This window comes from Oncorhynchus gorbuscha, linkage group LG12 (assembly GCF_021184085.1).
Source record: "Oncorhynchus gorbuscha isolate QuinsamMale2020 ecotype Even-year linkage group LG12, OgorEven_v1.0, whole genome shotgun sequence".
NCBI lineage: Eukaryota > Metazoa > Chordata > Actinopteri > Salmoniformes > Salmonidae > Oncorhynchus > Oncorhynchus gorbuscha.
This window is the reverse complement of record NC_060184.1, coordinates 78,728,345-78,755,851: the sequence shown is the minus strand read 5'-3', so window position 1 is coordinate 78,755,851 and position 27,507 is coordinate 78,728,345. Positions and strand designations below refer to the sequence as shown.

Sequence of the window (27,507 nt, the reverse complement as noted above, 5' to 3'; positions counted from 1 at the left end):
TGTCAGACTACTAAACAACTTTGCTTGTCAACTTTGCTTGTCAGACTACTAAACAATAACTTTGCTTGTCAGACTACTAAACAATAACTTTGCTTGTCAGACTACTAAACAATAACTTTGCTTGTCAGACTACTAAACAACAACTTTGCTTGTCAGACTACTAAACAATAACTTTGCTTGTCAGACTACTAAACAATAACTTTGCTTGTCAGACTACTAAACAATAACTTTGCTTGTCAGACTACTAAACAATAACTTTGCTTGTCAGACTACTAAACAATAACTTTGCTTGTCAGACTACTAAACAATAACTTTGCTTGTCAGACTACTAAACAATAACTTTGCTTGTCAGACTACTAAACAATAACTTTGCTTGTCAGACTACTAAACAATAACTTTGCTTGTCAGACTACTAAACAATAACTTTGCTTGTCAGACTACTAAACAATAACTTTGCTTGTCAGACTACTAAACAATAACTTTGCTTGTCAGACTACTAAACAATAACTTTGCTTGTCAGACTACTAAACAATAACTTTGCTTGTCAGACTACTAAACAATAACTTTGCTTGTTGACTACTTAACTTTGCTTGTCAGACTACTAAACAATAACTTTGCTTGTCAGACTACTAAACAATAACTTTGCTTGTCAGACTACTAAACAATAACTTTGCTTGTCAGACTACTAAACAATAACTTTGCTTGTCAGACTACTAAACAATAACTTGTCAGACTACTAAACAATAACTTTGCTTGTCAGACTCAGACTACTAAACAATAACTTTGCTTGTCAGACTACTAAACAATAACTTTGCTTGTCAGACTACTAAACAATAACGTTGCTTGTCAGACTACTAAACAATAACTTTGCTTGTCAGACTACTAAACAATAACTTTTGATGTGTATGAAGTTTATGCATATTTGCATTTTCTTCGACCTCATAATTATGCAATTATGTATTTCTTTCCTGACATATTGTATTTGTTAAATGGAAAATGTATGAATAAATATACCTCTAAAACATGCAACAAGTGAAGTTTAATTACATGTGATTTTTTAATAATAATTTATCTTGCAGGACTATATTTTCCTAGAACTCTTCACACTGTCTACCTTGCATAATACCCCCATTCCAGGTGAAGCTGGTTGAGAGGCAGGACTATATTTTCCTAGAACTCTTCACACTGTCTACCTTGCATAATACCCCCATTCCAGGTGAAGCTGGTTGAGAGGCAGGACTATATTTTCCTAGAACTCTTCACACTGTCTACCTTGCATAATACCCCCAACTTACAATTGACAAATTATTCTTCATGGAGGTGAATACCCCATTCCAGGTGAAGCTGGTTGAGAGGCAGGACTATATTTTCCTAGAACTCTTCACACTGTCTACCTTGTATAATACCCCCAACTTACAATTTACAAATTATTCTTCATGGAGGTGAATACCCCATTCCAGGTGAAGCTGGTTGAGAGAATGCCACGAGTTGGCAAAGGTGTCATCAAAATATATTTGATTTGTTTAACACTTTTTTGATTAATACATGATTCCATATGTGTTATTTCATATTTTTGATGTCTTCACTATTATCATACATTGTAGAAAATAGTAAAAAAAATAAAGAAAAACCCTTGAATGAGAAGGTGTGTCCAAACTTTTGACCGGTTCTTTTATATATATATTTTTTTGACACATATTTAACCCTTTATTTTTGATAGCACAGAACTTTGTCCATAATATACAAGGTGCAGTAATCAAATTTAAGGACAAACGTTCTGTATATTTACACGGTCATGTAGATAGTCAATGATTCATGTTTTGGGGAGGGCAAAAGAGACCATATAAAAAGCTGTGAACTTCAACTGCATTGTCAAATGAAGGTTCAAGACTCATGAGGTAAGTTTGTGTTGCCTTTAACTGATATTGATCGAGTTAATACAATTTGAAACCTATGATTTTATTTTCAGTTCAAACTCCTAAAATCAACTGGAATATCAAACATTGTATTTTGATCAAACACATTTTCCTTGATTCAGTTTAATTTAAAAATGTAATATTTGTTCATCTTACATGCATGTCATTCATGCTCTAGAAGTTTCGGACAGTGGATTCATGATGGGAGATGCTGAGGAGGACATTGTTGTTGTCGGCATTGGCTGTAATTTCCCAGGAGGTAAAACTCAGACTTTGAAACTTTTTTTTAATAGTTAAAATTTCCTGTGGCGGCAAATCTTGTCTGGTGCACTACCTTAAGTTTCATTACCTTTCATAGTTATACCTCATTGTAAACAAGAAACGCTCTACTTGTCATGCAGGTAAAAGAGGACCCAAAAGCGACTTAACAGAAACAGAGTTTAATAATGTTCAAAACGGAATAACTGACATCCTCTAGATTTGTAGAGGGGAAAACAACTGGAGAAGCGGCCACAGACTGCAGGTCGCTTCGGGTAGGCGCAGGCCGTAGTCGACTGAGACACCTGCTCACACGCAGCGTCTGATGAAGGCACAAAACACGACAGGACAGGGTGATACACAATCACGGCAAAAAACACGACAGGACAGGGCGAAACGCAATCACAGCATGGTGAATACAATACAAGGAACCGACGGAACAGGAACGGATCACAAAGGAATAAATAGGGAGTCTAATCAGGGGAAAGGATCGGGAACAGGTGTGGGAAGACTAAATGATGATTAGGGGAATAGGAACAGCTGGGAGCAGGAACGGAACGACAGAGAGAAGAGAGAGCGAGAGAGTGAGAGAGGGAGGGGGAGAGAGAAGGATAGAACCAAACAAGACCAGCAGAGGGAAACGAATAGCATGGGGAGCACAGGGACAAGACATGACAATAAATGACAAACATGACAGTACCCCCCACTCACCGAGCGCCTCCTGGCGCACTCGAGGAGGAATCCTGGCGGCAACGGAGGAAATCATCGATGAGCGAACGGTCCAGCACGTCCCGAGACGGAACCCAACTCCTCTCCTCAGGACCGTAACCCTCCCAATCCACTAGGTATTGGTGACCCCGTCCCCGAGAACGCATGTCCATAATTTTATGTACCTTGTAAATAGGTGCGCTCTCGACAAGGACGGGAGGGGGGAGGGAAGACGAACGGGGTGCGAAGAAAGGGCTTAACACAGGAGACATGGAAGACAGGATGGACGCGACGAAGATGTCGCGGAAGAAGCAGTCGCACAGCGACAGGATTGACGACCTGGGAGACACGGAACGGACCAATGAACCGCGGAGTCAACTTACGAGAAGCTGTCGTAAGAGGAAGGTTGCGAGTGGAAAGCCACACTCTCTGGCCGCAACAATACCTTGGACTCTTAATCCTGCGTTTATTGGCGGCTCTCACCGTCTGTGCCCTGTAACGGCAAAGTGCAGACCTCACCCTCCTCCAGGTGCGCTCACAACGTTGGACAAACGCTTGAGCGGAGGGAACGCTGGACTCGGCAAGCTGGGATGAGAACAGAGGAGGCTGGTAACCCAGACTACTCTGAAACGGAGATAACCCGGTAGCAGACGAAGGAAGCGAATTGTGAGCGTATTCTGCCCAGGGGAGCTGTTCTGCCCAAGACGCAGGGTTTCTGAAAGAAAGGCTGCGTAGTATGCGACCAATCGTCTGATTGGCCCTCTCTGCTTGACCGTTAGACTGGGGATGAAACCCGGAAGAGAGACTGACGGACGCACCAATCAAACGACAGAACTCCCTCCAAAACTGTGACGTGAATTGCGGACCTCTGTCTGAAACGGCGTCTAACGGGAGGCCATGAATTCTGAATACATTCTCAATAATGATTTGTGCCGTCTCCTTAGCGGAAGGAAGTTTAGCGAGGGGAATGAAATGTGCCGCCTTAGAGAACCTATCGACAACCGTCAGAATCACAGTCTTCCCCGCAGACAAAGGCAGACCGGTAATGAAGTCTAAGGCAATGTGAGACCATGGTCGAGAAGGAATGGGGAGCGGTCTGAGACGACCGGCAGGAGGAGAGTTACCCGACTTAGTCTGCGCGCAGTCCGAACAGGCAGCCACGAAACGGCGCGTGTCACGCTCCTGAGTCGGCCACCAAAAGCGCTGGCGAATAGACGCAAGAGTGCCTCGAACACCGGGATGACCCGCTAACTTGGCAGAGTGAGCCCACTGAAGAACAGCCAGACGAGTGGAAACAGGAACGAAAAGGAGGTTACTAGGACAAGCGCGCGGCGACGCAGTGTGCGTGAGTGCTTGCTTAACCTGTCTTTCAATTCCCCAGACTGTTAACCCGACAACACGCCCATAAGGAAGAATCCCCTCGGGATCAGTAGAAGCCACAGAAGAACTAAACAGACGGGATAAGGCATCAGGCTTGGTGTTCTTGCTACCCGGACGGTAAGAAATCACAAACTCGAAACGAGCGAAAAACAACGCCCAACGAGCTTGACGGGCATTAAGTCGTTTGGCAGAACGGATGTACTCAAGGTTCTTATGGTCTGTCCAAACGACAAAAGGAACGGTCGCCCCTCCAACCACTGTCGCCATTCGCCTAGGGCTAAGCGGATGGCGAGCAGTTCACGGTTACCCACATCATAGTTGCGCTCAGATGGCGACAGGCGATGAGAAAAATAAGCGCAAGGATGAACCTTGTCGTCAGACTGGAAGCGCTGGGATAGAATGGCTCCCACGCCTACCTCTGAAGGCCAACCTCGACAATGAATTGTCTAGTGACGTCAGGAGTAACGAGGATAGGAGCGGACGTAAAACGTTCTTTTAGAAGATCAAAAGCTCCCTGGGCGGAACCGGACCACTTAAAACACGTCTTGACAGAAGTAAGAGCTGTGAGAGGGGCAGCAACTTGACCGAAATTACGAATGAAACGCCGATAGAAATTAGCGAAACCTAAAAAGCGCTGCAACTCGACACGTGACCTTGGAACGGGCCAATCACTGACAGCTTGGACCTTAGCGGAATCCATCTGAATGCCTTCAGCGGAAATAACGGAACCGAGAAAAGTAACGGAGGAGACATGAAAAGAGCACTTCTCAGCCTTTACGTAGAGACAATTCTCTAAAAGGCGCTGTAGAACACGTCGAACGTGCTGAACATGAATCTCGAGTGACGGAGAAAAAATCAGGATATCGTCAAGATAGACAAAAACAAAAATGTTCAGCATGTCTCTCAGAACATCATTAACTAATGCCTGAAAAACAGCTGGCGCATTGGCGAGACCGAACGGCAGAACCCGGTACTCAAAATGCCCTAACGGAGTATTAAACGCCGTTTTCCACTCGTCCCCCCTCTCTGATGCGCACGAGATGGTAAGCGTTACGAAGGTCCAACTTAGTAAAGCACCTGGCTCCCTGCAGAATCTCGAAGGCTGATGACATAAGGGGAAGCGGATAACGATTCTTAACCGTTATGTCATTCAGCCCTCGATAATCCACGCAGGGGCGCAGAGTACCGTCCTTCTTCTTAACAAAAAGAACCCCGCCCCGGCCGGAGAGGAAGAAGGCACTATGGTACCGGCGTCAAGAGACACAGACAAATAATCCTCGAGAGCCTTACGTTCGGGAGCCGACAGAGAGTATAGTCTACCTCGAGGAGGAGTGGTCCCCGGAAGGAGATCAATACTACAATCATACGACCGGTGAGGAGGAAGGGAGTTGGCTCGGGACCGACTGAAGACCGTGCGCAGATCATGATATTCCTCCGGCACTCCTGTCAAATCGCCAGGTTCCTCCTGAGAAGTAGGGACAGAAGAAATGGGAGGGATGGCAGACATTAAACACTTCACATGACAAGAAACGTTCCAGGATAGGATAGAATTACTAGACCAATTAATAGAAGGATTATGACATACAAGCCAGGGGTGACCCAAAACAACAGGTGTAAACGGTGAACGGAAAATCAAAAAAGACATAGTCTCACTGTGGTTACCAGATACTGTGAGAGTTAAAGGTAGTGTCTCAAATTTGATACTGGGAAGATGACTACCATCTAAGGCAAACATGGGCGTAGGCTTGTCTAACGGTCTGAAAGGAATGTTATGTTTCCGAGCCCATGCTTCGTCCATGAAACAACCCTCAGCCCCAGAGTCAATCAAAGCACTGCATGTAGCACCCGAACCGGTCCAGCGTAGATGGACCGACATAGTAGTACAAGATCTAGATGAAGGGACCTGAGTAGTAGCGCTCACCAGTAGCCCTCCGCTTACTGATGGGCTCTGGCCTCTTACTGGACATGAAATAACAAAATGTCCAGCAACTCCGCAATAGAGGCACAGGCGGTTGGTGATCCTCTGTTCCCTCTCCTTATTCGAGATGCGAATCCCTCCCAGCTGCATGGGCTCAGTCTCAAAGCCAGAGGAGGGAGATGGTTGCGATGCGGAGCAGGGAAACACCGTTGATGCGAGCTCTCTTCCACGAGCCCGGTGACGAAGATCTACCCGTCGTTCTATGCGGATGGCGAGAGCAATCAAAGAGTCCACATCTGAAGGAACCTCCCGGGAGAGAATCTCATCCTTAACCGCTGCGTGGAGTCCCTCCAGAAAACGAGCGAGCAGCGCCGGCTCGTTCCACTCACTAGAGGCAGCAAGAGTGCGAAACTCAATGGAATAATCCGTTATGGACCGTTCACCTTGGCATAAGGAAGCCAGGGCCCTAGAAGCCTCCTCACCAAAAACTGAACGGTCAAAAACCCGAATCATCTCCTCTTTAAAGTTCTGGAATCTGTTAGAGCAATCAGCCCTTGCCTCCCAGATAGCTGTGCCCCATTCTCGAGCCCGGCCAGTAAGGAGTGAAATGACGTAAGCAACCCGAGCTCTCTCTAGAGTATGTGTGGGGTTGGAGAGAGAACACAATCTCACACTGCGTGAGAAAGGAGCGGCACTCAGTGGGCTGCCCGGAGTAGCAAGGTGGGTTATTAACCCTGGGTTCTGGAGGCTCGGCAGGCCAGGGAGTAACAGGTGGCACGAGACGAGACTCTGGAACTGTCCAGAGAGGTCGGAAACCTGAGCGGCCAGGTTCTCCACGGCATGGCGAGCAGCAGACAATTCCTGCTCGTGTCTGCCGAGCATGGCTCCTTGGAACTCGACGGCAGTGTAACGAGCGTCTGAAGTCGCTGGGTCCATTCCTTGGTCGGTTCCTTCTGTCATGCAGGTAAAAGAGGACCCAAAAGCGACTTAACAGAAACAGAGTTTAATAATGTTCAAAACGGAATAACTGACATCCTCTAGATTTGTAGAGGGGAAAACAACTGGAGAAGCGGCCACAGACTGCAGGTCGCCGGGTAGGCGCAGGCCGTAGTCGACTGAGACACCTGCTCACACGCAGCGTCTGATGAAGGCACAAAACACGACAGGACAGGGTGATACACAATCACGGCAAAAAACACGACAGGACAGGGCGAAACGCAATCACAGCATGGTGAATACAATACAAGGAACCGACGGAACAGGAACGGATCACAAAGGAATAAATAGGGAGTCTAATCAGGGGAAAGGATCGGGAACAGGTGTGGGAAGACTAAATGATGATTAGGGGAATAGGAACAGCTGGGAGCAGGAACGGAACGACAGAGAGAAGAGAGAGCGAGAGAGTGAGAGAGGGAGGGGGAGAGAGAAGGATAGAACCAAACAAGACCAGCAGAGGGAAACGAATAGCATGGGGAGCACAGGGACAAGACATGACAATAAATGACAAACATGACACTACTTTAACAGTAACAAAAACAATTGTTTGCTGCACTGCTTGGACCCCTAATAATGATGACAAAATAATGCCATAATCTACACAGGAGAGGGGCTTGACAATTTCTGGAAGGTTCTGTTGGAGGGGAAGAACTGTGCTTTACAGATTCCCGATGAAAGGTTTGTCTCTTCCCACTGGTATGACCCCAATGACAACAAAGTTGGAAAATCGCGCACGGCTAAGGCTGCACTCGTGGATGGGTATGTATCCCATTTGCCTTACAATAAAATACATGGAAAATCTATAAACTCTATGTAACAATTCCTCTTGCAAATAGAACTAATTCTAGCAAACAGGGGACGTTCTTTGGAAATTAGGCAACATTCGCATTAGTTCCCTTTTAAAGGTTTCAGCAAGATATTATTGCACTGACATTCTGAGATTGTTCTAGGAACATTAAAACATGATGTTAACCTTGGGTCTAGAAGAGGATGTTCACCACGTTTTTGATGGAAAACGGGAAACACCCTGGTGCGACCTGACAAGACGAGCTGGCCACAGACAAACAGAAAATGTATCAATACACAGCAGATCATAGGGAACAGTGGGAGACACCTGGTAGAGGGTGGAGACACCTGGTAGGGGGTGGAGACACCTGGTAGGGGGTGGAGACGCCTGGTAGGGGGTGGAGACGCCTGGTAGGGGGTGGAGACGTCTGGTAGGGGGTGGAGACGCCTGGTAGAGGGTGGAGACACCTGGTAGAAGGTGGAGACACCTGGTAGGGGGTGGAGACACCTGGTAGGGGGTGGAGACACCTGGTAGGGGGTGGAGACACCTGGTAGAGGGTGGAGACACCTGGTAGGGGGTGGAGACGCCTGGTAGGGGGTGGAGACGCCTGGTAGGGGGTGGAGACGCCTGGTAGGGGTGGAGACGCCTGGTAGAGGGTGGAGACACCTGGTAGGGGGTGGAGACACCTGGTAGAGGGTGGAGACACCTGGTAGAGGGTGGAGACACCTGGTAGGGGGTGGAGACACCTGGTAGGGGGTGCAGCGGTGACCTGGTAGGGGGTGGAGACACCTGGTAGCGGGTGGAGACACCTGGTAGAGGGTGGAGACACCTGGTAGGGGGTGGAGACACCTGGTAGGGGGTGGAGACACCTGGTAGAGGGTGGAGACACCTGGTAGAGGGTGGAGACACCTGGTAGGGGGTGGAAACGCCTGGTTGGGGGTGGAAACACCTGGTAGGGGGTGGAGACGAGCACACGAGAGGTGAAACAGATCAGGGTGAGACGTATTCAATGTCAGATTTTTTTACCCACCTACCAATAGGTGCCCTTCTTTGGAGAACCTCCCTGGTCTTTGTGGTTTCAATCTGTGTTTGAGGGACCATACAGATAATTGTATGCGTGGGGTACAGAGATGAGGTAGTCAGTAAAAAATCATGTTAAACACTATCATTGCGCATTGCGAGTCCATGCAACTTATTATGTGAATTAAGCACATTTTTACTCCTGAATTTATTTAGGCCATAACAAAGTGCTTGAATTTTTGTATTTTGTATTTTATTTATTTCACCTTTATTTAACCAGGTAGGCTAGTTGAGAACACCTTTATTTAACCAGGTAGGCTAGTTGAGAACACCTTTATTTAACCAGGTAGGCTAGTTGAGAACAAGTTCTCATTTACAACAGCGACCTGGCCAAGATAAAGCATAGCAGTGTGAACAGACAACAACACAGAGTTACACATGGAGTAAACAATAAACAAGTCAATAACATACTAGAAAAAAAATATATTTACATTGTGTGCAAAAGGCATGAGGAGGTAGGCAATAAATAGGCAATAGGTGTGAATAATTACAATTTAGCAGATTAACACTGGAGTGATAAATGAGCAGATGGTCATGTGCAGGTAGAGATACTGGTGTGCAAAAGAGCAGAAAAGTAAATAAATAAAAACAGTATGGGGATGAGGTAGGTAGATTGGGTGGGCTATTTACAGATAGACTATGTACAGGTAGATTGGGTGGGCTATTTACAGATAGACTATGTACAGGTAGATTGGGTGGGCTATTTACAGATAGACTATGTACAGGTAGATTGGGTGGGCTATTTACAGATAGACTATGTACAGGTAGATTGGGTGGGCTATTTACAGATAGACTATGTACAGGTAGATTGGGTGGGCTATATACAGATATACTGTGTACAGGTAGATTGGGTGGGCTATTTACAGATAGACTATGTACAGGTAGATTGGGTGGGCTATTTACAGATAGACTATGTACAGGTAGATTGGGTGGGCTATTTACCGATGGACTATGTACAGGTAGATTGGGTGGGCTATTTACAGATAGACTATGTACAGGTAGATTGGGTGGGCTATTTACAGATAGACTGGGCTATTTACAGATAGACTATGTACAGGTAGATTGGGTGGGCTATTTACAGATAGACTATGTACAGGTAGATTGGGTGGGCTATTTACAGATAGACTATGTACAGGTAGATTGGGTGGGCTATTTACAGATAGACTATGTACAGGTAGATTGGGTGGGCTATTTACAGATAGACTATGTACAGGTAGATTGGGTGGGCTATTTACAGATAGACTATGTACAGGTAGATTGGGTGGGCTATTTACAGATAGACTATGTACAGGTAGATTGGGTGGGCTATTTACAGATAGACTATGTACAGGTAGATTGGGTGGGCTATTTACCGATATACTATGTACAGGTAGATTGGCTGGGCTATTTACAGATAGACTATGTACAGGTAGATTGGGTGGGCTATTTACAGATAGACTATGTACAGGTAGATTGGGTGGGCTATTTACCGATAGACTATGTACAGGTAGATTGGGTGGGCTATTTACAGATAGACTATGTACAGGTAGATTGGCTGGGCTATTTACAGATAGACTATGTACAGGTAGATTGGCTGGGCTATTTACAGATAGACTATGGGGCTCAAGACATTTCTAAAAACATAATTCCACTTTGACAGGATGGGTTACTGTGTGTGTATATTACAGGGGAGGCTGGTGGGAGGAGCTATAGGAGAACGGGCTCATTGTAATAGCTGGAATGGAATAAATGGAACGGAGTCAAACATGTGGTTTCCATATGTTTGATATTGTTCCATTTCTTTTTGCCATACCAGCTATTACAATTCGTCCTCCTATATCTCCTCCCACCAGCCTCCCCTGGTGTAGACCAGTGACGCAAAATCTCAATTGAATCAATTTTAAATTCAGATGTATCACAAAAAAATATGGAAAAAGTCAAGAGTTGTGAATACTTGCTGAAGCCACTGTAAAGCTTTTTTTTAATGACAAGGGTTTGAGTGAAACGTCTAACTAGTGTTTCCAAGTGGCCATGCACCTCTCCAACGTGTACACAGTTCCTAAGTCATTTCAATGCACTTTTATGACTCAAAGAAGAGTCTTCAACTATTAGTTTTTTGTTGTTGTGGAACTAGAGCAAGTACACTTGAAGTTGTTTTGTTTGGAACACTACACGATTACTGTTGTTGTTTTACGCAATCCAAAAACAGTCCATTATCAATCCCAAAACGGTCCATTATCAATCCCAAAACGGTCCATTATCAATCCCAAAACAGTCCATTATCAATCCCAAAACAGTCCATTATCAATCCAAAAACAGTCCATTATCAATCCCAAAACAGTCCATTATCAATCCCAAAACAGTCCATTATCAATCCCAAAACAGTCCATTATCAATCCCAAAACAGTCCATTATCAATCCCAAAACAGTCCATTATCAATCCCAAAACAGTCCATTATCAATCCAAAAACAGTCCATTATCAATCCAAAAACAGTCCATTATCAATCCAAAAACAGTCGATTATCAATCCCAAAACAGTCCATTATCAATCCCAAAACAGTCCATTATCAATTGCAATCTGGGTCAGGTGGCCATAATTTGAAAGCTTGTTCTATTGCCAACAGGACTAGCTAAATGATAAAATAAGCTTGTTAAAAACCTCTCTCAAACCCTCTCTTTGGTTCTGAGACACAGAGGCACAAACTTTAGAGAGACACTCTCTCCAGCCCAGCAGAGGTTACCATCCCCCGGTTTCACACCTCTGCCCTTGGAAACTCTTTTGCTAGGGTTAACGCTCTCAGGACCTGTGCCATGTGACCTGGCCAGCTTATCAGTGGCAGGAAAATAACCAACACAATCTCTTTAGTTGCATGTCAGAGCCCAGATTGAGCACAAGGCTCTGCAAACCCCACATCAACAAATCATCTGGACCTTTCTTCCTGGACAATCCTCCACCCGGGACATCCTACCTGTGTGCCGTTGCATCACTGAACATACAACCACTAACTCTATCACTACAACACTTCCACCTAGTCCGCTTCCTGTTTGCTGTGTGTGTGCCTTTCTTGAGGGTGGCTATAAAGTGTGAATTCCCGGGACAGTTGCACCTAGATCTGAACCAGCACCTCTATCGGAAACCACCACATCTTGCCGCTCTTTTTCAAACATCTTACAGTGTTTTGCTTTCACAAGGTAATTCAGAGATGCAGATTGTAATTTTGATGCGAGTAGAATGAAGTCATGAAGGCATTCAGATGCCTGATCTGCGCACATTTTCTTCACAATAGAACAAACACAGGCTCATTCTGTTCAGGACAACCCAGGGTATAATGCCATGTCATCTTGTAACTACATCAAACATAGTGATTATAAACGTTGACTCTGTATATGACAGTTTCATGATACGGAAATGAACATTTGGACTCACTAGTGTTTGGCTTGTTTGCATGACAACGAGGTATTTATTTTTAGTCCTCAGCGTCTTATCTTTCAAAATACATTGGGTCCTTGTAATTTACAGCATTTATGTCACTCAGACGACAAAAAAGTTGCAAAAGTTACCCAATTAGCGGAAGGGATGGGGCCACATCTTGTCGAGTGTGGTGCTAAACTTCAGAACGGCTGTTATACATTACCCTCTCTCCCTCAGTAACATGAATAAGTACATTTCAGATTCTCAAAACCCAACAGTTACGTCCTCTGTTTACTGAAACGCACAAATACCTCAGGTACACTCCTAGAAAAAAAGGTGCCATCTAGAACCTTAAACGGTTCTTAAGTTGTACCCATATGAGAACCCCTTGAACGATTATTTTTGGTTCCATGTAGAACCCTTTTCCACAAATGGTTTCATTTTTACATGGAACCTAAAAGGGTTCTCTTTTGGAACCCCTTTTGGAACCCCTTTTGGAACCCCTTTCTTCTAAGAGTGTGAGGTACAACATCGCTGACAGTTTTTTTTGTTTGGAGTTCCCCTTTGAATGATTTATCATTTTGCAGGTTTAATGAGTTTGATCACAAGTTCTTTGGCATCACTGAAACAGAAGTGGAACAAATGGACCCCCAGCAAAAACTCCTTCTTCAGTGTGCATATAGGGCTCTGGAGAATGCTGGGATGCCAATGGAGAAGGCCAGTGGGACCAAGACAGGAGTATTTATAGGTAAGGTGGATAATACTGTGTTATCTTAGGGTGTTTTCACACCCAGTGTCCCATAAAAGGATCTTATGGTATGGCTTGTTCAGAAGTGTGTTCACTGATTTTTCAATTTTGTCTAATTTTATCCCGGTTTCTCGCTAAAGACTGCAATGTGAATGCAAAGATGATTTGGACCACAGAAATGTTGGGCCCTAATAATTACGAAAACCACGCACAAATAATATATAATAATAATATATGCCATTTAGCAGATGACCCCAACTACCCCAAACAGCTAGTCCAAAATACCCCAGACCATCCCAAAATACCTCTAATGACAACAAGAGACTCCAAGCAACCCCAAACTACCCCAGAATACCAGAAACTCCCTCTACTGCCACAAGATTTGGCCATCCCTTCAACCAGTTTTATCTAATTTGATCAAATAAAATGCCTTAAACAAATATATGCAATTGATTCTCCATCGTAGTGGCCCTTTGGTCTCCTTTTCTTTCAAATACAGCTTTTGGCAGAGAGGGCGGAAGTGCTCCCCTGCTCCTCTGAACTAAAAATACATCACGTTTTTGCCTAGTAGTAGTAACTGAAACATGGACACTGGCTGTAGGACTATAACTCACACATGTGCCCTAATATAATAGTATGTCTTGCAGTAAAATTAAACATCAAATATGAATTTTGTCTCATATATATGATTTCTTTCAGCATCTTGAGATAATAGGAATGTGCGGTTAGGGACTGTGCAAACATGCTGTCGTTGTCAACGACATAAAAGCTGACCGCTATTTCAACCACATGAAATATGCATCGGAGACAAACTGAAATCTTATCAGATTCATGTTGGACCGTTTTTCACAGCTTTCCGTTTCCTTGAAACTGGTCAAACTGATGTTCTTTGGACATTTTGCAGGAAAAATCCACTGTTTTAGTGTTATTGCTATTCTCTCCCAGGACCCTAAAAGTCCTTGCTCTGAGAGCAGAAATGGAAGAGAGAACCTTTACCCAATCAGAAATGGAAGAGAGAACCTTTACCCAATCAGAAATGGAAGAGAGAACCTTTGCCCAATCAGAAATGGAAGAGAGAACCTTTGCCCAATCAGAAATGGAAGAGAGAACCTTTGCCCAATCGGAAATGGAAGAGAGAACCTTTACCCAATCGGAAATGGAAGAGAGAACCTTTGCCCAATCGGAAATGGAAGAGAGAACCTTTACCCAATCGGAAATGGAAGAGAGAACCTTTACCCAATCGGAAATGGAAGAGAGAACCTTTACCCAATCAGAAATGGAAGAGAGAACCTTTACCCAATCGGAAATGGAAGAGAGAACCTTTACCCAATCAGAAATGGAAGAGAGAACCTTTACCCAATCAGAAATGGAAGAGAGAACCTTTGCCCAATCAGAAATGGAAGAGAGAACCTTTGCCCAATCAGAAATGGAAGAGAGAACCTTTGCCTAATCAGAAATGGAAGAGAGAACCTTTGCCCAATCAGAAATGGAAGAGAGAACCTTTACCCAATCAGAAATGGAAGAGAGAACCTTTGCCCAATCAGAAATGGAAGAGAGAACCTTTGCCCAATCAGAAATGGAAGAGAGAACCTTTGCCTAATCAGAAATGGAAGAGAGAACCTTTGCCCAATCAGAAATGGAAGAGAGAACCTTTGCCCAATCAGAAATGGAAGAGAGAACCTTTGCCCAATCAGAAATGGAAGAGAGAACCTTTACCCAATCAGAAATGGAAGAGAGAACCTTTGCCCAATCAGAAATGGAAGAGAGAACCTTTGCCCAATCAGAAATAGAAGAGAGAACCTTTACCCAATCAGAAATGGAAGAGAGAACCTTTGCCCAATCAGAAATGGAAGAGAGAACCTTTGCCTAATCAGAAATGGAAGAGAGAACCTTTGCCCAATCAGAAATGGAAGAGAGAACCTTTACCCAATCAGAAATGGAAGAGAGAACCTTTGCCCAATCAGAAATGGAAGAGAGAACCTTTACCCAATCAGAAATGGAAGAGAGAACCTTTGCCGATGTCAACTAGGTTAGACTTATTATTGATGCATTCATTCTATTTATTTATGACATTCTTCTGGTAATTCTACTAGGGCAACAAGTCGGCCTAATGACAGAAGAGAAGCTGCAAGTTGGCTAACAAATAGCCCATAAAATGTCTGAAGTTGTATGCAGAAAATGTTCTAAAATAAGGGTGGAAGTAGCCTGAGTAGACAGCGATGGAAGCATCAATCAATTCAGTCTACACCGTGCCTAATGACAATCGTCTAGTGTCATAACCCGTTTGGTGTTTGAAGATGAATGGCGGGAGCACAATGCACTGTTTAGAAACTGTATTAAACATGTGCAGGGAGCCTACTTTTTGCAAGTGATTTGTTTAACAATCAGATAAAAACATCATGCCTGGTTGTTTTAATATCACATTAAAAGGTAATAGCCCCAAACATTTTTTACTGATAAACTTAAATGACATGTCTTTAGTATTAATTAAAAGGAAATGGTGTGCGCTCATAGGAGGTCCTGCACCCCCTTTCGTTCCGCTGTCCCTGGCTCCTGAATGTGTAATTAGCTCCATGACTATAGCCCTGCACAGCGCTTTCTATAGTAGGGAGCTAGGTTTTTTATTTGCTACATACAGCATAACGTTTAGCCAGCGTGAGCACAAGCCGGTTTATCAAGTGTTCTTGGGCATAAACTACGTGTTGAAATGTAGAAAATTGAACCGACGGAACATCATTTACATGCTGAGCAGCATAAACCTCGTAAAGTTGCAGTATGCTAATATCGCTCCGCCATTTCCTGGTTTCGCTCCGCCATTTCCTGGTTTCGCTCCGCTATTTCCTGGTTTCGCTCCGCCATTTCCTGGTTGCTGAAATTATAATAGTTCACCGAAATTTAGGTTTATGTGACAAGTACAGTGTAGAGAATCACTGTAACCCGCTGTGACATATCTTTTCAATAACCAAAAATATTATATTTTCAGCTGTTTTGAAGCTGGTGTATAAAACCAAAGCCTAGGAACAGTGGGTTAACTGCCTGTTCAGGGGCAGAACGACAGATTTGTACCTTGTCAGCTCGGGATTCGAACTTGCAACCTTTCGGTTACTAGTCCATGCTCTAATCACTAGGCTACCCTGCCGCCCCAAATATCACAAACAACCTAAAAAATAAAAAAAGATATCACAAACAACCTAGATACTAAATATAAATACTGGTTTTATATTGCATATAAAATAGAAGAATAACCTGGTAGCATTACAGTGTCCTTATTACTGTGTAATTGTTCCTGTCTGTACAGTGCAGCAACTATTGTCATTACTGTATTACTGTATTCACAGCATTTACCCTCGTCTTTACACCAATCGTAATACAGTATGTTGTGTAGAGTGTAACAATTAGTAATTACAATACTTGTTACACTGTACTTACAGGAATAATGACATAGTGATGAAGACATTGTAATGTAAGCGAATTGGCAGTTTATTAGTGAATAATTTTGGTATTATTGCCCATTTAATTTTGACTGCATTGGTCCTCCATTGAAAGAAAGCCCACACACAATAAAATGTAATTTGTGTATTATTTTCAATAATGTTTGCCTATTTTCATTCAAGGGCTTATGAACAGAGATTATGAACAATCTGTTGGACTTATGAACCCAAATTTAATCAACCACTGCACCGGTACCGGACTTTCTATGAGTATAGCAGCAAACAGAGTCTCATACATCTTCAACTTCACTGGACCCTCACTCTCCATTGACTGTGCCTGCTCTTCATCCCTTGTGGCTCTTCATTTAGCTTGTCAAGCCATAAGACAAGGTGTGTAACGTATTACATTTACCTACGTTTTTACAACCCATGCAACATTTTGTCAAAATGTAAACTAACACACGGACTGAATTCACTACAACAACAATGAAAAATAATCTAAAATCCGATTTATTTTACAAAGCCCTTTTTGACGCAGCTCTGTCAAAGTGTCTTGAAGAGCAAAGCAGAAGTAAAAGCATGGTGGCTCTCAACATCTGACAGATTTGTATACTGTATGCTTTCGCTTCTCAGGTGACTGCGAGATGGCTCTTTGTGGTGGCGTCAATTCTATCATACAGCCGCTAGCCTTTGTCGCGCTCAGCAAAGCAAAGATGATTTCACCTGAAGGCACCAGCAAACCTTTCTCCAGCAGAGCGGATGGCTATGGCAGAGGAGAGGGCTGTGGGATTATTCTGCTGAAGACACTAAAAAAAGTAAATGATTTTCTGTTTCACTGTCACAAAATTGCTCCTTTTTTAAAAATATATATATATATTTTTACCTTAGACCACACACTGATTTATATTTTACACAGGCTCTCAAGGAGAATGACCATGTATGGGGCATCATAAGCAACACTGCTGTTAACCAAGACGGCCACACAGTCACTCCAATCACCAAGCCATCCATGGTCCAGCAAGAGGAGCTGCTGCGTGGAATCTATTCAGAGTCTGACCTGTTATCGGTCCAGTACATAGAGGCTCATGGGACTGGAACTCCAGTGGGAGATCCCATAGAAGCAGGCAGCATCTCCAAAGTCATTGCCAAAGCCAGACCTCCAGGTCCAGAGACACTCCTCATCGGCTCTGTGAAAGGCAACATTGGACACACTGAATCTGCAGCTGGAGTGGCAGGGCTAATCAAGGTACTCCTAATGATGAAACATGAAACCATTGTCCCTTCACTGTTCTACTCTGAGGACAGTTCCAGTATAGATGCTAAAGCTTTAAATTTAAAGATCCCTACTAAAGCAGAAAAGTGGAGAGATTCCAGTGCAAGAGTTGCAGGAATAAACAATTTTGGTTTTGGAGGAACAAATGCACATGCTATTGTCAAACAACACAAGCAGTCAAATGTTCCTCAAAAAAGTGGTAGGAAATCACACAATTTATTTGTCCTCTCTGCCAGTTCTGAAAAGTCTATGAGTATGATGATGGAGGACACAATTCAACAGATAGACAGAGACAACAAAGGTGATCTAGAAGCTCTTGCATACACATCTGCATGTAGAAGAAGCCACTTGAAACATCGATATCGGAAAGCATTCAGAGCTCCCTCTCTGGCTGATCTTAAAGATCAACTCAAATCTGCCATGAAAAAGGTAACCACGCCGTCTTACTCAGATCCCAGGCTAGTGTTTGTCTTCTGTGGGAACGGTGTAACCTATCAAGGCATGTGCCAGCAGCTCTTGAAACATGAGTCTGTGTTCAGAGAGAAGATCAGACAAATTGAGAAGCTTTTCCAGAAGTTCAATAACATGAGTATCATAGAGAGACTTGAGAGTGAATCAGAGAGTAAAGATCTTTCAAACCCAGATGTTGTCCAGCCCCTCCTCTTTGCCACTCAGGTTGGCATAGCCAGTCTCTTCAAGCACTGGGGCATCAAACCTGATGCCATTCTTGGCCACTCTATAGGAGAGGTTGCTGCTGCCCACTGCTCTGGTCTGTTGTCCCTTGAGGATGCAGTGAAGGTGATCTACTTCCGCAGTACTCTGCAGAATACGGTCACAGGAGGGAAAATGCTTGTGGTCAGTAACATGGTCGTATCAGAGGTCTTGAATCTCCTTCCCTCTTACTCAAATAAGATTTCCTTGGCTGCCTTCAACAGCCCACAGTCCTGCACGCTCTCAGGTGATGCAGAGGCTATAGACAGTCTCCATCGAAAGCTGAGCAGCTCAGTCAAGAGTAAGAATCTGTTCCTCCGGGTTTTGGATGTCCCTGCTGCATACCACAGCCAGATGATGGATCCCATCCTGTCTCAACTAGAGGACAGTATTGGCTCTTTACAAGTCAATGATGTTGAGACAGAATTGTTCTCCACAGTAACAGGAAAGGAGGTAGAGCAGCCAGACTTCAGCACAGGCAAATACTGGGCCAGGAACATACGAGAGACAGTTTCATTTGAACAGGCAGTGAGATCTGCAACCAAAGGGAAAAAGAATGTAGTCTTTGTGGAGATTGGCCCTAGAAGGGCTCTACAAAGAAACATCCAGGAGACTCTTGGAAATGACACCATAGTTCTGTCCTCAGTGCAGCCAGAAAAAGATCATGAGACAATGCTGAATACTGTATCCAAACTGTTTGAGTTGGGGGTTCAGGTAGACTGGGATCAGTTCTACAGAGGCCGTGAGGCTTCACCAACATCTTTCCCAAGGTATCAGTTTGATTCTACTCGGAGAGATGTTATCATGGCTGCATCAAAGGTACATCACACATCAGGTAATCATCCTGTGCTAACTCATACAGCTAGCGATAGCAATACCTTCATTTGTGATCTGTCTTCTGACTCAGTATCCTACCTGCATGAGCATAAACACAATGGCGTTGCCATAATCCCCGGTGCCTTCTATACTGAGTTGGGTTTGGCTGCCTTCATGGCCAGTGCCAAACCAAAGGTTCCACTCAACACACTGCAAGTCAGTATCAGTTTTCAGAGTCCCTATGTTTTCACACAGAATGCACCAGAGATGAAAGTGCAACTTGAACCAGCAGTGGATGAGACCCATTTTAAGATATATTCTCCCTCCACAAACCATGCATCAGGCACAATAACGTGCAAGCGAGGACAGCTAGCTGAAGAACAGAACATTTCGCTAAGCTCAATCTACAAAAGATGCAATTCAGTGTTGAGTTCTGAAAAGTTCTACACTGAAATTGCTCTGGGTGGGTTTCAGTATGGCACTGTTTTCCAGAACACGGGGGATATACACTATGGTAAAGAGTTTAAGGAGGCGTTTTCAGTTGTCACAGTTCCAGAAGAATTGCTGTCTCAGTTGCATGAATACTGCATTCACCCCGTAGTGTTAGACTTCCTGATGCAACTTGCTCCTGTTACAGTAGCATATGGACTCTCTTCAAGGCCCAGGTTTCCTGTCAAAATAGGCAGCTTGACAGTGTTTGAACCTCTGCAAGAGGAAATGATTGTGTATCTGAAAGGAATTGATGAAGGTGTTGATCACTATGAAGTATGTGGTTGCTTTACAGACAAAGAGGGAAGAGTTTTGGTTGAGCTTAAGCATGTGGTGATTAAATATCTTGGGAGCCGCTCTCATGTTGTGGAAGAATACTTCTTCCACAATGAATTCAATGTTGTCTGTGAGGATATCATCTCCTCTAATGCCAGCGAGGCACCAAAGGCCTTGGTATTTTCCGACCAGGTAGGCCTTCCAAAAGCCATGCAACCACACTTAAGTTCACAGTCTAGATACATCTCCTTCACACAATCTAAGGAGGTCTTGAGCCATGGATTCCCTACACTCCTGGCAAACCTTAATATCACAGATCTCAACAAACACTTCCAGGAAGTGTTATTTGTGTGGGGCCAGGAAGATGTTACTTCACTGAGAAATGAGTATGTTCTGGAGAGTATGATAAGCTGCTGTGAGATGCTCAGGAAAATTGTCCTGTCATTGAGGGCCATGCAATTTACAAATTCCATCAGAGTAATAACCTACCGGTCGGCGGAGAACACGGTGGACTGTATCAACCCAGGCTTTGTCCTGTCAGGCATGACTAGATCGTGTGCTGCAGAAATGGAAAAGCTTTCCATCCAGCTGATTGACATCAACTCTGTCTCTACAGAAGACATCATAGCTCTGTCTCAGGTCTTAAAGTCATACCCTTGCAAAAGATACCCAGAGTTGGTTGTGAAAGGTGGGCTGATTTTGAAACCTGATATTGTACATACTCCCATTGGAAGCATTGAGAGCACTGAGGGAAGTATTTTCTCTTCAATGTCTGAGCCATGCATCTTTCAGACAAATGACCCATGCAGAATGACTAGCTTGTCTGCCATTCCTTGTGATGTTGACAATACAAACATCCATAAGAAATCAGTTAAGATTCAGCTCAGTAAGATAGGTATTCATTCCTCAGACTACTATCCTGTCAGTGTCTCTGAGCTGAACTATGGTCAGACAATGTACTGGAACAATCACACATCTCAGAACCACCAGCTTGTGGCTCTTGACTTCAGTGGTATTGTCACAGCTGTAGGGAAAGATGTGAACACACTGAAAGTGGGAGACCATGTAGTATCATGTTATCCCATTGCTGCATCTTCTACGATTGTGATTCCTGAAGCAGCATGCTACAAGACAAAGAGGCTCACATTTCTGACGGAGGCTCCTTGTGTGTCCTACTTTGTTCTGGCATGGGAGATACTGCACAGACTGTTACCTACCATCAAACAACGGAGAAGGTTGAGCATCATCGCCTCTGTTCCTGACTCTAGTTTGCTGAAGGTCCTAATCCAGACAGCAAACAAATCAAGATGGAAAGCCATTGTAGGGACACAGTGCAGTGGAATGTTTGCTGATGCAATTCTCCTCCTTCCACCATTTGATAAATCTCTGTTGGCAGACGTCAGCAATTGTCCTGATGTCAGACATGTTGTCATTGTCTGTGAATCCCAGTCCCACTGCTTGCTTGAACAGAGTGTTTTCCAGAATGTTAAGGATAGTGTTCACATCCAGACTCTTCAAATGTCCAGCATCTTACAAAAGGGATCACTCATTGCCAAGAGGCCACAGATTTATAATTGGCTAAAGTCCATGCATTTGGGAATTTCTTTAGAGACCTCTACCTTACAGAGAATGTCATCCGGTAGCATTGACTTCCTGTCTGTTGAGTCGTACTTCAGCTCAAAGACCCTGTCTGTTGTGGCGCTGGGTAAAGATGATTCCAAAGGCCCACTGTCCAACATTCAGTTGCTGCCTAAACCAACCCAGCTATTCCAGAAGAAGTCTGTGTACATTGTCACAGGTGGTCTCTCTGGGCTGGGGTTTGAAACAGTGAAGTTCCTTGCTCAGAAAGGTGGAGAGTACATCGTCATACTCTCCAGAAGTAGCCCCACACCAGACATACAGCAGGAGATAGTCATTCTGGAGAGACAATGGAGTGCCCGTATTGTATGGATGGGATGTGATGTCTCTGTCTCTGAGCATGTGCTCAGTGTGATTGGTCTCATTGGTCAGAAGTTTCCCTCTTGTCCAATCAAAGGGGTGTTTCACAGTGCAGTCGTCCTGCATGATGGATTGATTGAAAACCTTGACAAATCCCACTTTGAGAAAGTCCTAAAGCCCAAGGTGAATGGAGCTCTGAATCTACACCACGCCACAAAACACTGCAAGTTAGACTACTTTGTGTGCTACTCTTCCATCTCTTCTTTCCTTGGCAATGCCTCACAAACAAACTATGCAGCAGCCAATTCATTCCTGGACTACTTCTGTCACTATAGACGGAATATTGGACTATCTGGGCAATCCATCAACTGGGGAGCTTTGAACCTTGGTCTCCTGCTTAACAAGGATCATTTACACAGGTTTCTGGAGACAAGGGGATTGATGGTGATGGATGTTACAGAGATTCATGAGAGTTTGGAACAATGCCTCTTGCTAAACAAACCCCAACAGGTTGTATGTAGGTTTCACATCAAGAACATGGTGAGCAATGTTCTCTCTCAAAATGCATCATTGACCGTGCGTATGACTGCATTAGTGGATGAGGCAGTGCAAAAACTCAAATTCCAAAATACACAGTCTGAACATACTTCTGTGTCATCTTCCCCAAGTGAATACATCAGGTCTGTACTCAGTCAAACAATTGGTGTTGACAAGCATGAGTTAGATGACGATTCTCCTCTCTCTGCCTTAGGCATCGACTCAATGCTAGCCATGACCCTGCAGAACCTCATCTTTCAGGATAGGGGTGTGAATGTGCCTCTGGTTACATTGCTGGACCCCAATAGGACACTGTCTACATTGGTATCAATGCTGATGGAGAGTACTGAGGGTGAATCTGAGAATGATGATCAGAAAGAGGACATGACAGATGACATGTTGACAAGACTATAGAGATTCCAATTGAACATTTATAATTGAAAATGAACATGTAGATATTGGATTTTCTAATCATATTCACATGTTTGAGCAGACAAGAGGTAGTTTCCTGGATGGGAGGGGCTGAAAGAGGTAGTTTCCTGGATGGGAGGGGCTGAAAGAGGTAGTTTCCTGGATGGGAGGGGCTGAAAGAGGTAGTTTCCTGGATGGCAGGGGCTGAAAGAGGTAGTTTCCTGGATGGGAGGGGTCATTGAGGATTTTTTTGTTGCACGTTTGGAAGTGCCCTTGGTGTACAGAGAGCTCAAACCAGTCTATGGCTATCTCTGTGTTGCTTTTTGTAGGTGTTGAGCATTAGTATTGAATGTATTAAAGGCCGAGCTAAAGTCAATGAACAAGATGCATGCGTAGGTGTTAGGTGTCTCCAGGCGTTGCAATGTGTGGCAGAATGCCAGGATGACAGCATCTTCGACAGACCTACTAGCTCTGTAGGCAAACTAGAGTTGATCCGTCAATGGTTTTAGGTGGGACTAGGCGTTCAAATGCTTTCATGGCCACAGAAGTCAGGTCGACGGGTCTGAAGTGGTTGAAGCAGGTTGTCTATGCGCTTGTTTCCTCAAACTGCTCATAAAACTCATTAAGCTTGTCTCTGGGAGGTAAGGGTCCTCATTTGAAGTGGTGGGTTGTTTTTTTTGTGTAATTTGTCTTCTCCTGTAAGCTTTTCCAGACTGATCTGGAGTCATTGACAGTGAATTGTGCTTCCAATTGTTTTGTCCTTCCTTGCAGAGCGCAGTTCAAATTTGGTTGATTTTGTATTTTTCTTAATCTCCATTGATGTAGGCAGGAGTTATTTTCCCTACATAGTAAAGCTAGTTATTTTGAGAACCAGGGCATGCTGTTGCCATATCATGTCCCGATTTTGTGGAGATATTCAGGGCATGTGACAAATAAAATTTGATTTGATACCCCGTCTCTACACAGAACCGGATGCATGACGTCACAGTGTCTGTGCACTCATCGAGTGTGGTACACATTGTACATTCAAAACAGCCCTTCAGAGATTCAACGGAATCTGTGGACCATATTTGAACCGTTTCGGGACTTTGGTTTGATAATTTTGAGTTTTTGTTTTTGTTTATACGAATGAGGAGCAGCATCTCAAGGTCAGATTCTTAAAGTGGAGCTCTAGGGAATGCATGGTAAGCAGATGAGATTGAACTGTATCAGTGGTCTAGAATTGTATCTTCTCTTGTGGGGCATGTCACCAGTTGTTTATAGTTAGGTAACTCGTGGGGCAGGTTGATGTGCTAGTTAGCTGATGGTATTGCTGGCGTTAGCTTGCGGTGGTATGTAAACACCGGTTAGCACAATTGTCTCAAATTCCCTTGGTAGAATGGCCTGCAGTTCATAGTTAGGAATTCAAGGTCAGGGGAGCATGGTTGATGTACTGTGGAGTTGGTACACCAGCGCTGATTAATCATGAATCAGATACAACTGCCTTTTGATTTTTGAGAACTTGAATGAGCTGTCGGATGGTAAAATCCAGGAGGGAATACGGCCGAGTTTGTAACAGACATGTCTCGATCAGACACATGATTCTCTGGAATCTCTCATAGTTTGGATCAAAAGTTCATTTTCTATTCCTGAGTGAACGAACATCGTTAGCAGCAAGGCAGGCAGAGGGGGCAGTAGAGACATCCTGAACCTAGATAGTATGCCAGCTCGCCTTCCATGTCTGGATGTATTCCCACCTGTAGCAGCCCAGGTATGTTTTTAGTCAGTAATCCCACAGGTAAAGAAAGATGCTGTGGACCAAAGACTCCATATTATTTCTCCCTGATGTTTAGAAGATCCAAGCAACTATATTTGTGTAAACATTATGATTATATTTCTGTAATAATATTTATTAAAGATGTTATGCAATATTTTGACATTATTACAAAATCGACTTTTTTAAATTTTAGAACATGATGTTTTTACACTTTTTTTAACATGTTTATCTGTTAGGATATTACTCTATTCTTATATTAATCTTAAAAACAGGTACTAATCTGTAATGTATTTCTTCTGTAAAATGTTAAATAAAATGATTTCAAATTAACCAGTTTAAAGTCACTTTGAACTTTTAATTAATTTATGTATTTGCTTTTTATTTGGGGGAAACCCTATTGTATTTGATTTTTATTTGGGGGAAACCCTATTGTATTTGATTTTTATTTGGGGGAAACCCTATTGTATTTGATTTTTATTTGGGGGAAACCCTATTGTATTTGATTTTTATTTACCGATTCCCGTCAGATGGTCAGGCTTAGGAGTTTGCAACCTTGCATGATAGTAAAAAGCCTATTGAAACAATAAACATTCAAGTGGGCTTGAGCATATATATCAAAAGCATATTGCGTGATCTGTTTGACTTTGAGTTCTGATATTTGGCAGAAGTACAGAAGTAGCTTGCTCTTTCTCATCCTGATATTTAGACATTTATATACTTTTCTTTGCATATCACAATTTCATCCCAACAAAACGGAATATTAAAAACAAGAAACAAATAATTCCACATAATTTTTTATTTATCCGTTATTTTACCAGGTAAGTTGACTGAGAACACGTTCTCATTTACAGCAACGACCTGGGGAATAGTTACAGGGGAGAGGAGGGGGATGAATGAGCCAATTGTAAACTGGGATTATTAGGTGACCTTGATGGTTTGAGGGGCAGATTGGGAATTTAGCCAGGACACCGGGGTTAACACCCCTACTCTTACGATAAGTGCCATGAGTCGCTCTGGATAAGAGTGTCTGCTAAATGACTTAAATGTAAATGTAAAAATCTTTAGTGACCACAGAGAGTCAGGACACCCGTTTAACATCCCATCTGAAAGACAGCACCCTTACACAGGGCAGTGCCCCCAATCACTGCTCTGGGGCATTGGGATATTTTTTTTTAGACCAGAGGAAAGAGTGCCTCCTACTGGCCCTCCAACACCACTTCCAGCAGCATCTGGTCTCCCCATTTAGGAACTGACCAGGACCAACCCTGCTTAGCTTCAGAAGCAAGCCAGCAGTAGTATGAGTAGTATGCAGTGTGGTATGCTGCCGGCCAAAAATGTGTATATGTGACATATTATTGATGTGTATTGTGTTGGGACTCTGCTGTTGTGACAGCTTTATGTCGGCCCTAACAGTTTGTGGGCACCGTTTGTCACCGCTATAGAGCAAATAATGTGTTGTGGCCAGTGCTTCATTTCCCCATGGCTGTGCCCCTGCCCAGTCATGGGAAATCCATAGATTAGGGTCTAAGAAATGTATTTCAGTTGACTTATTTATTATTATTATTATTATTTATATGTACTGTATCTTAGTAAAATCATTGCATGTATCGTTTATATTTGTATTCGGTGCAGGATTATCATTCCTCTTTTTCTTTTATGGTAAAAAGTAGACAACCTTTCAAATATGGTTTTTACAAATAAAATACACTATATATACAAAGGTATATTTCTTTATTCCTAACATAACATATATATATATACAAAGGTATGTGGACACCCCTTCAAATTAGTGGATTTGTCTATTTCAGCCACAGCCGTTGCCGACAGGTGTATGAAATCGAGTACACAGCCAAGCAATCTCCATAGACAAACATTGGCACATGTCAAATTTCTGCCCTGGTCAACTGTAAGTGATGTTATTGTGAAGTGGAAAAGTACAGGTGCAACAACGACTCAGACGGTAAGTGGGTAAGCCACACAAGCTCACAGAACGGGACCGCCGAGTGCTGAAGCTTGTAGCCCGTAAAAATCATCTGTCCTCAGTTGAAACACTCACTAACCAGTTCCAAACTGCCTCTGGAAGCAACGTCAGGACAAGAACTGTTAATCGGGAGCTTCATGAAATGGGTTTCCATGTGTCGACTGGAGTGGTGTAAAACTCGCCGCCATTGGACTCTGGAGCAGTGGAAACGCATTCTCTGGAGTGATGAATCAAGCTTCACCATCTGGCAGTCCCACGGATGAATCTAGGTTTGGAAGAACCGCCAGAAGAACGCTACCTGCCCCAAAGCATAGTGCCAACTGTAAAGTTTGGTGTAGGAGGAATAATGGTTTGGGGCTGTTTTTCATGGTTCGGGACCCTTAGTTCCAGTGAAGGGGAATCTTAATGCTACAGCATACAATTACATTCTAGATGATTCTGTGCTTCCATCTTTGTGGCAACAGTTTGGGGAAGGCCCTTTCCTGTTTCAGTTTGATAATGCCCCCGTGCACAAAGCGAGGTCGGTGTGGAAGAACTTGACTGGCCTGCACAGAGCCCTGACCTCAATCTAATCAAACACCTTTGGGAGGAATTGGAACGGAGACTGCAAACCAAGCCTAATTGCCCAACATCAGTGCCAAATCTCACACGAATGCTCGTGGCTGAATGGAAGCAAGTCCCCGCAGCAATGTTCCAACATCTAGT

At 43.6% G+C, this 27,507-nt stretch overlaps 1 protein-coding gene across 1 annotated transcript; it reads left to right on the top strand.

Annotated features, from left to right (window-relative positions):
- Window positions 1–1,882: 1,882 nt before the first annotated feature.
- On the top strand, window positions 1,883–25,728 carry LOC123991420 (phenolphthiocerol/phthiocerol polyketide synthase subunit C-like). The gene is made up of 7 exons (XM_046293000.1): window positions 1,883–1,898; window positions 2,095–2,175; window positions 7,782–7,935; window positions 13,023–13,183; window positions 16,798–17,004; window positions 17,248–17,429; window positions 17,531–25,728. Exons 2-7 carry the CDS (start codon window positions 2,115–2,117, stop codon window positions 23,066–23,068), a joined length of 6,303 nt encoding a protein of 2,100 aa, XP_046148956.1. The 5' UTR covers window positions 1,883–1,898; window positions 2,095–2,114; the 3' UTR covers window positions 23,069–25,728.
- Window positions 25,729–27,507: the final 1,779 nt, after the last annotated feature.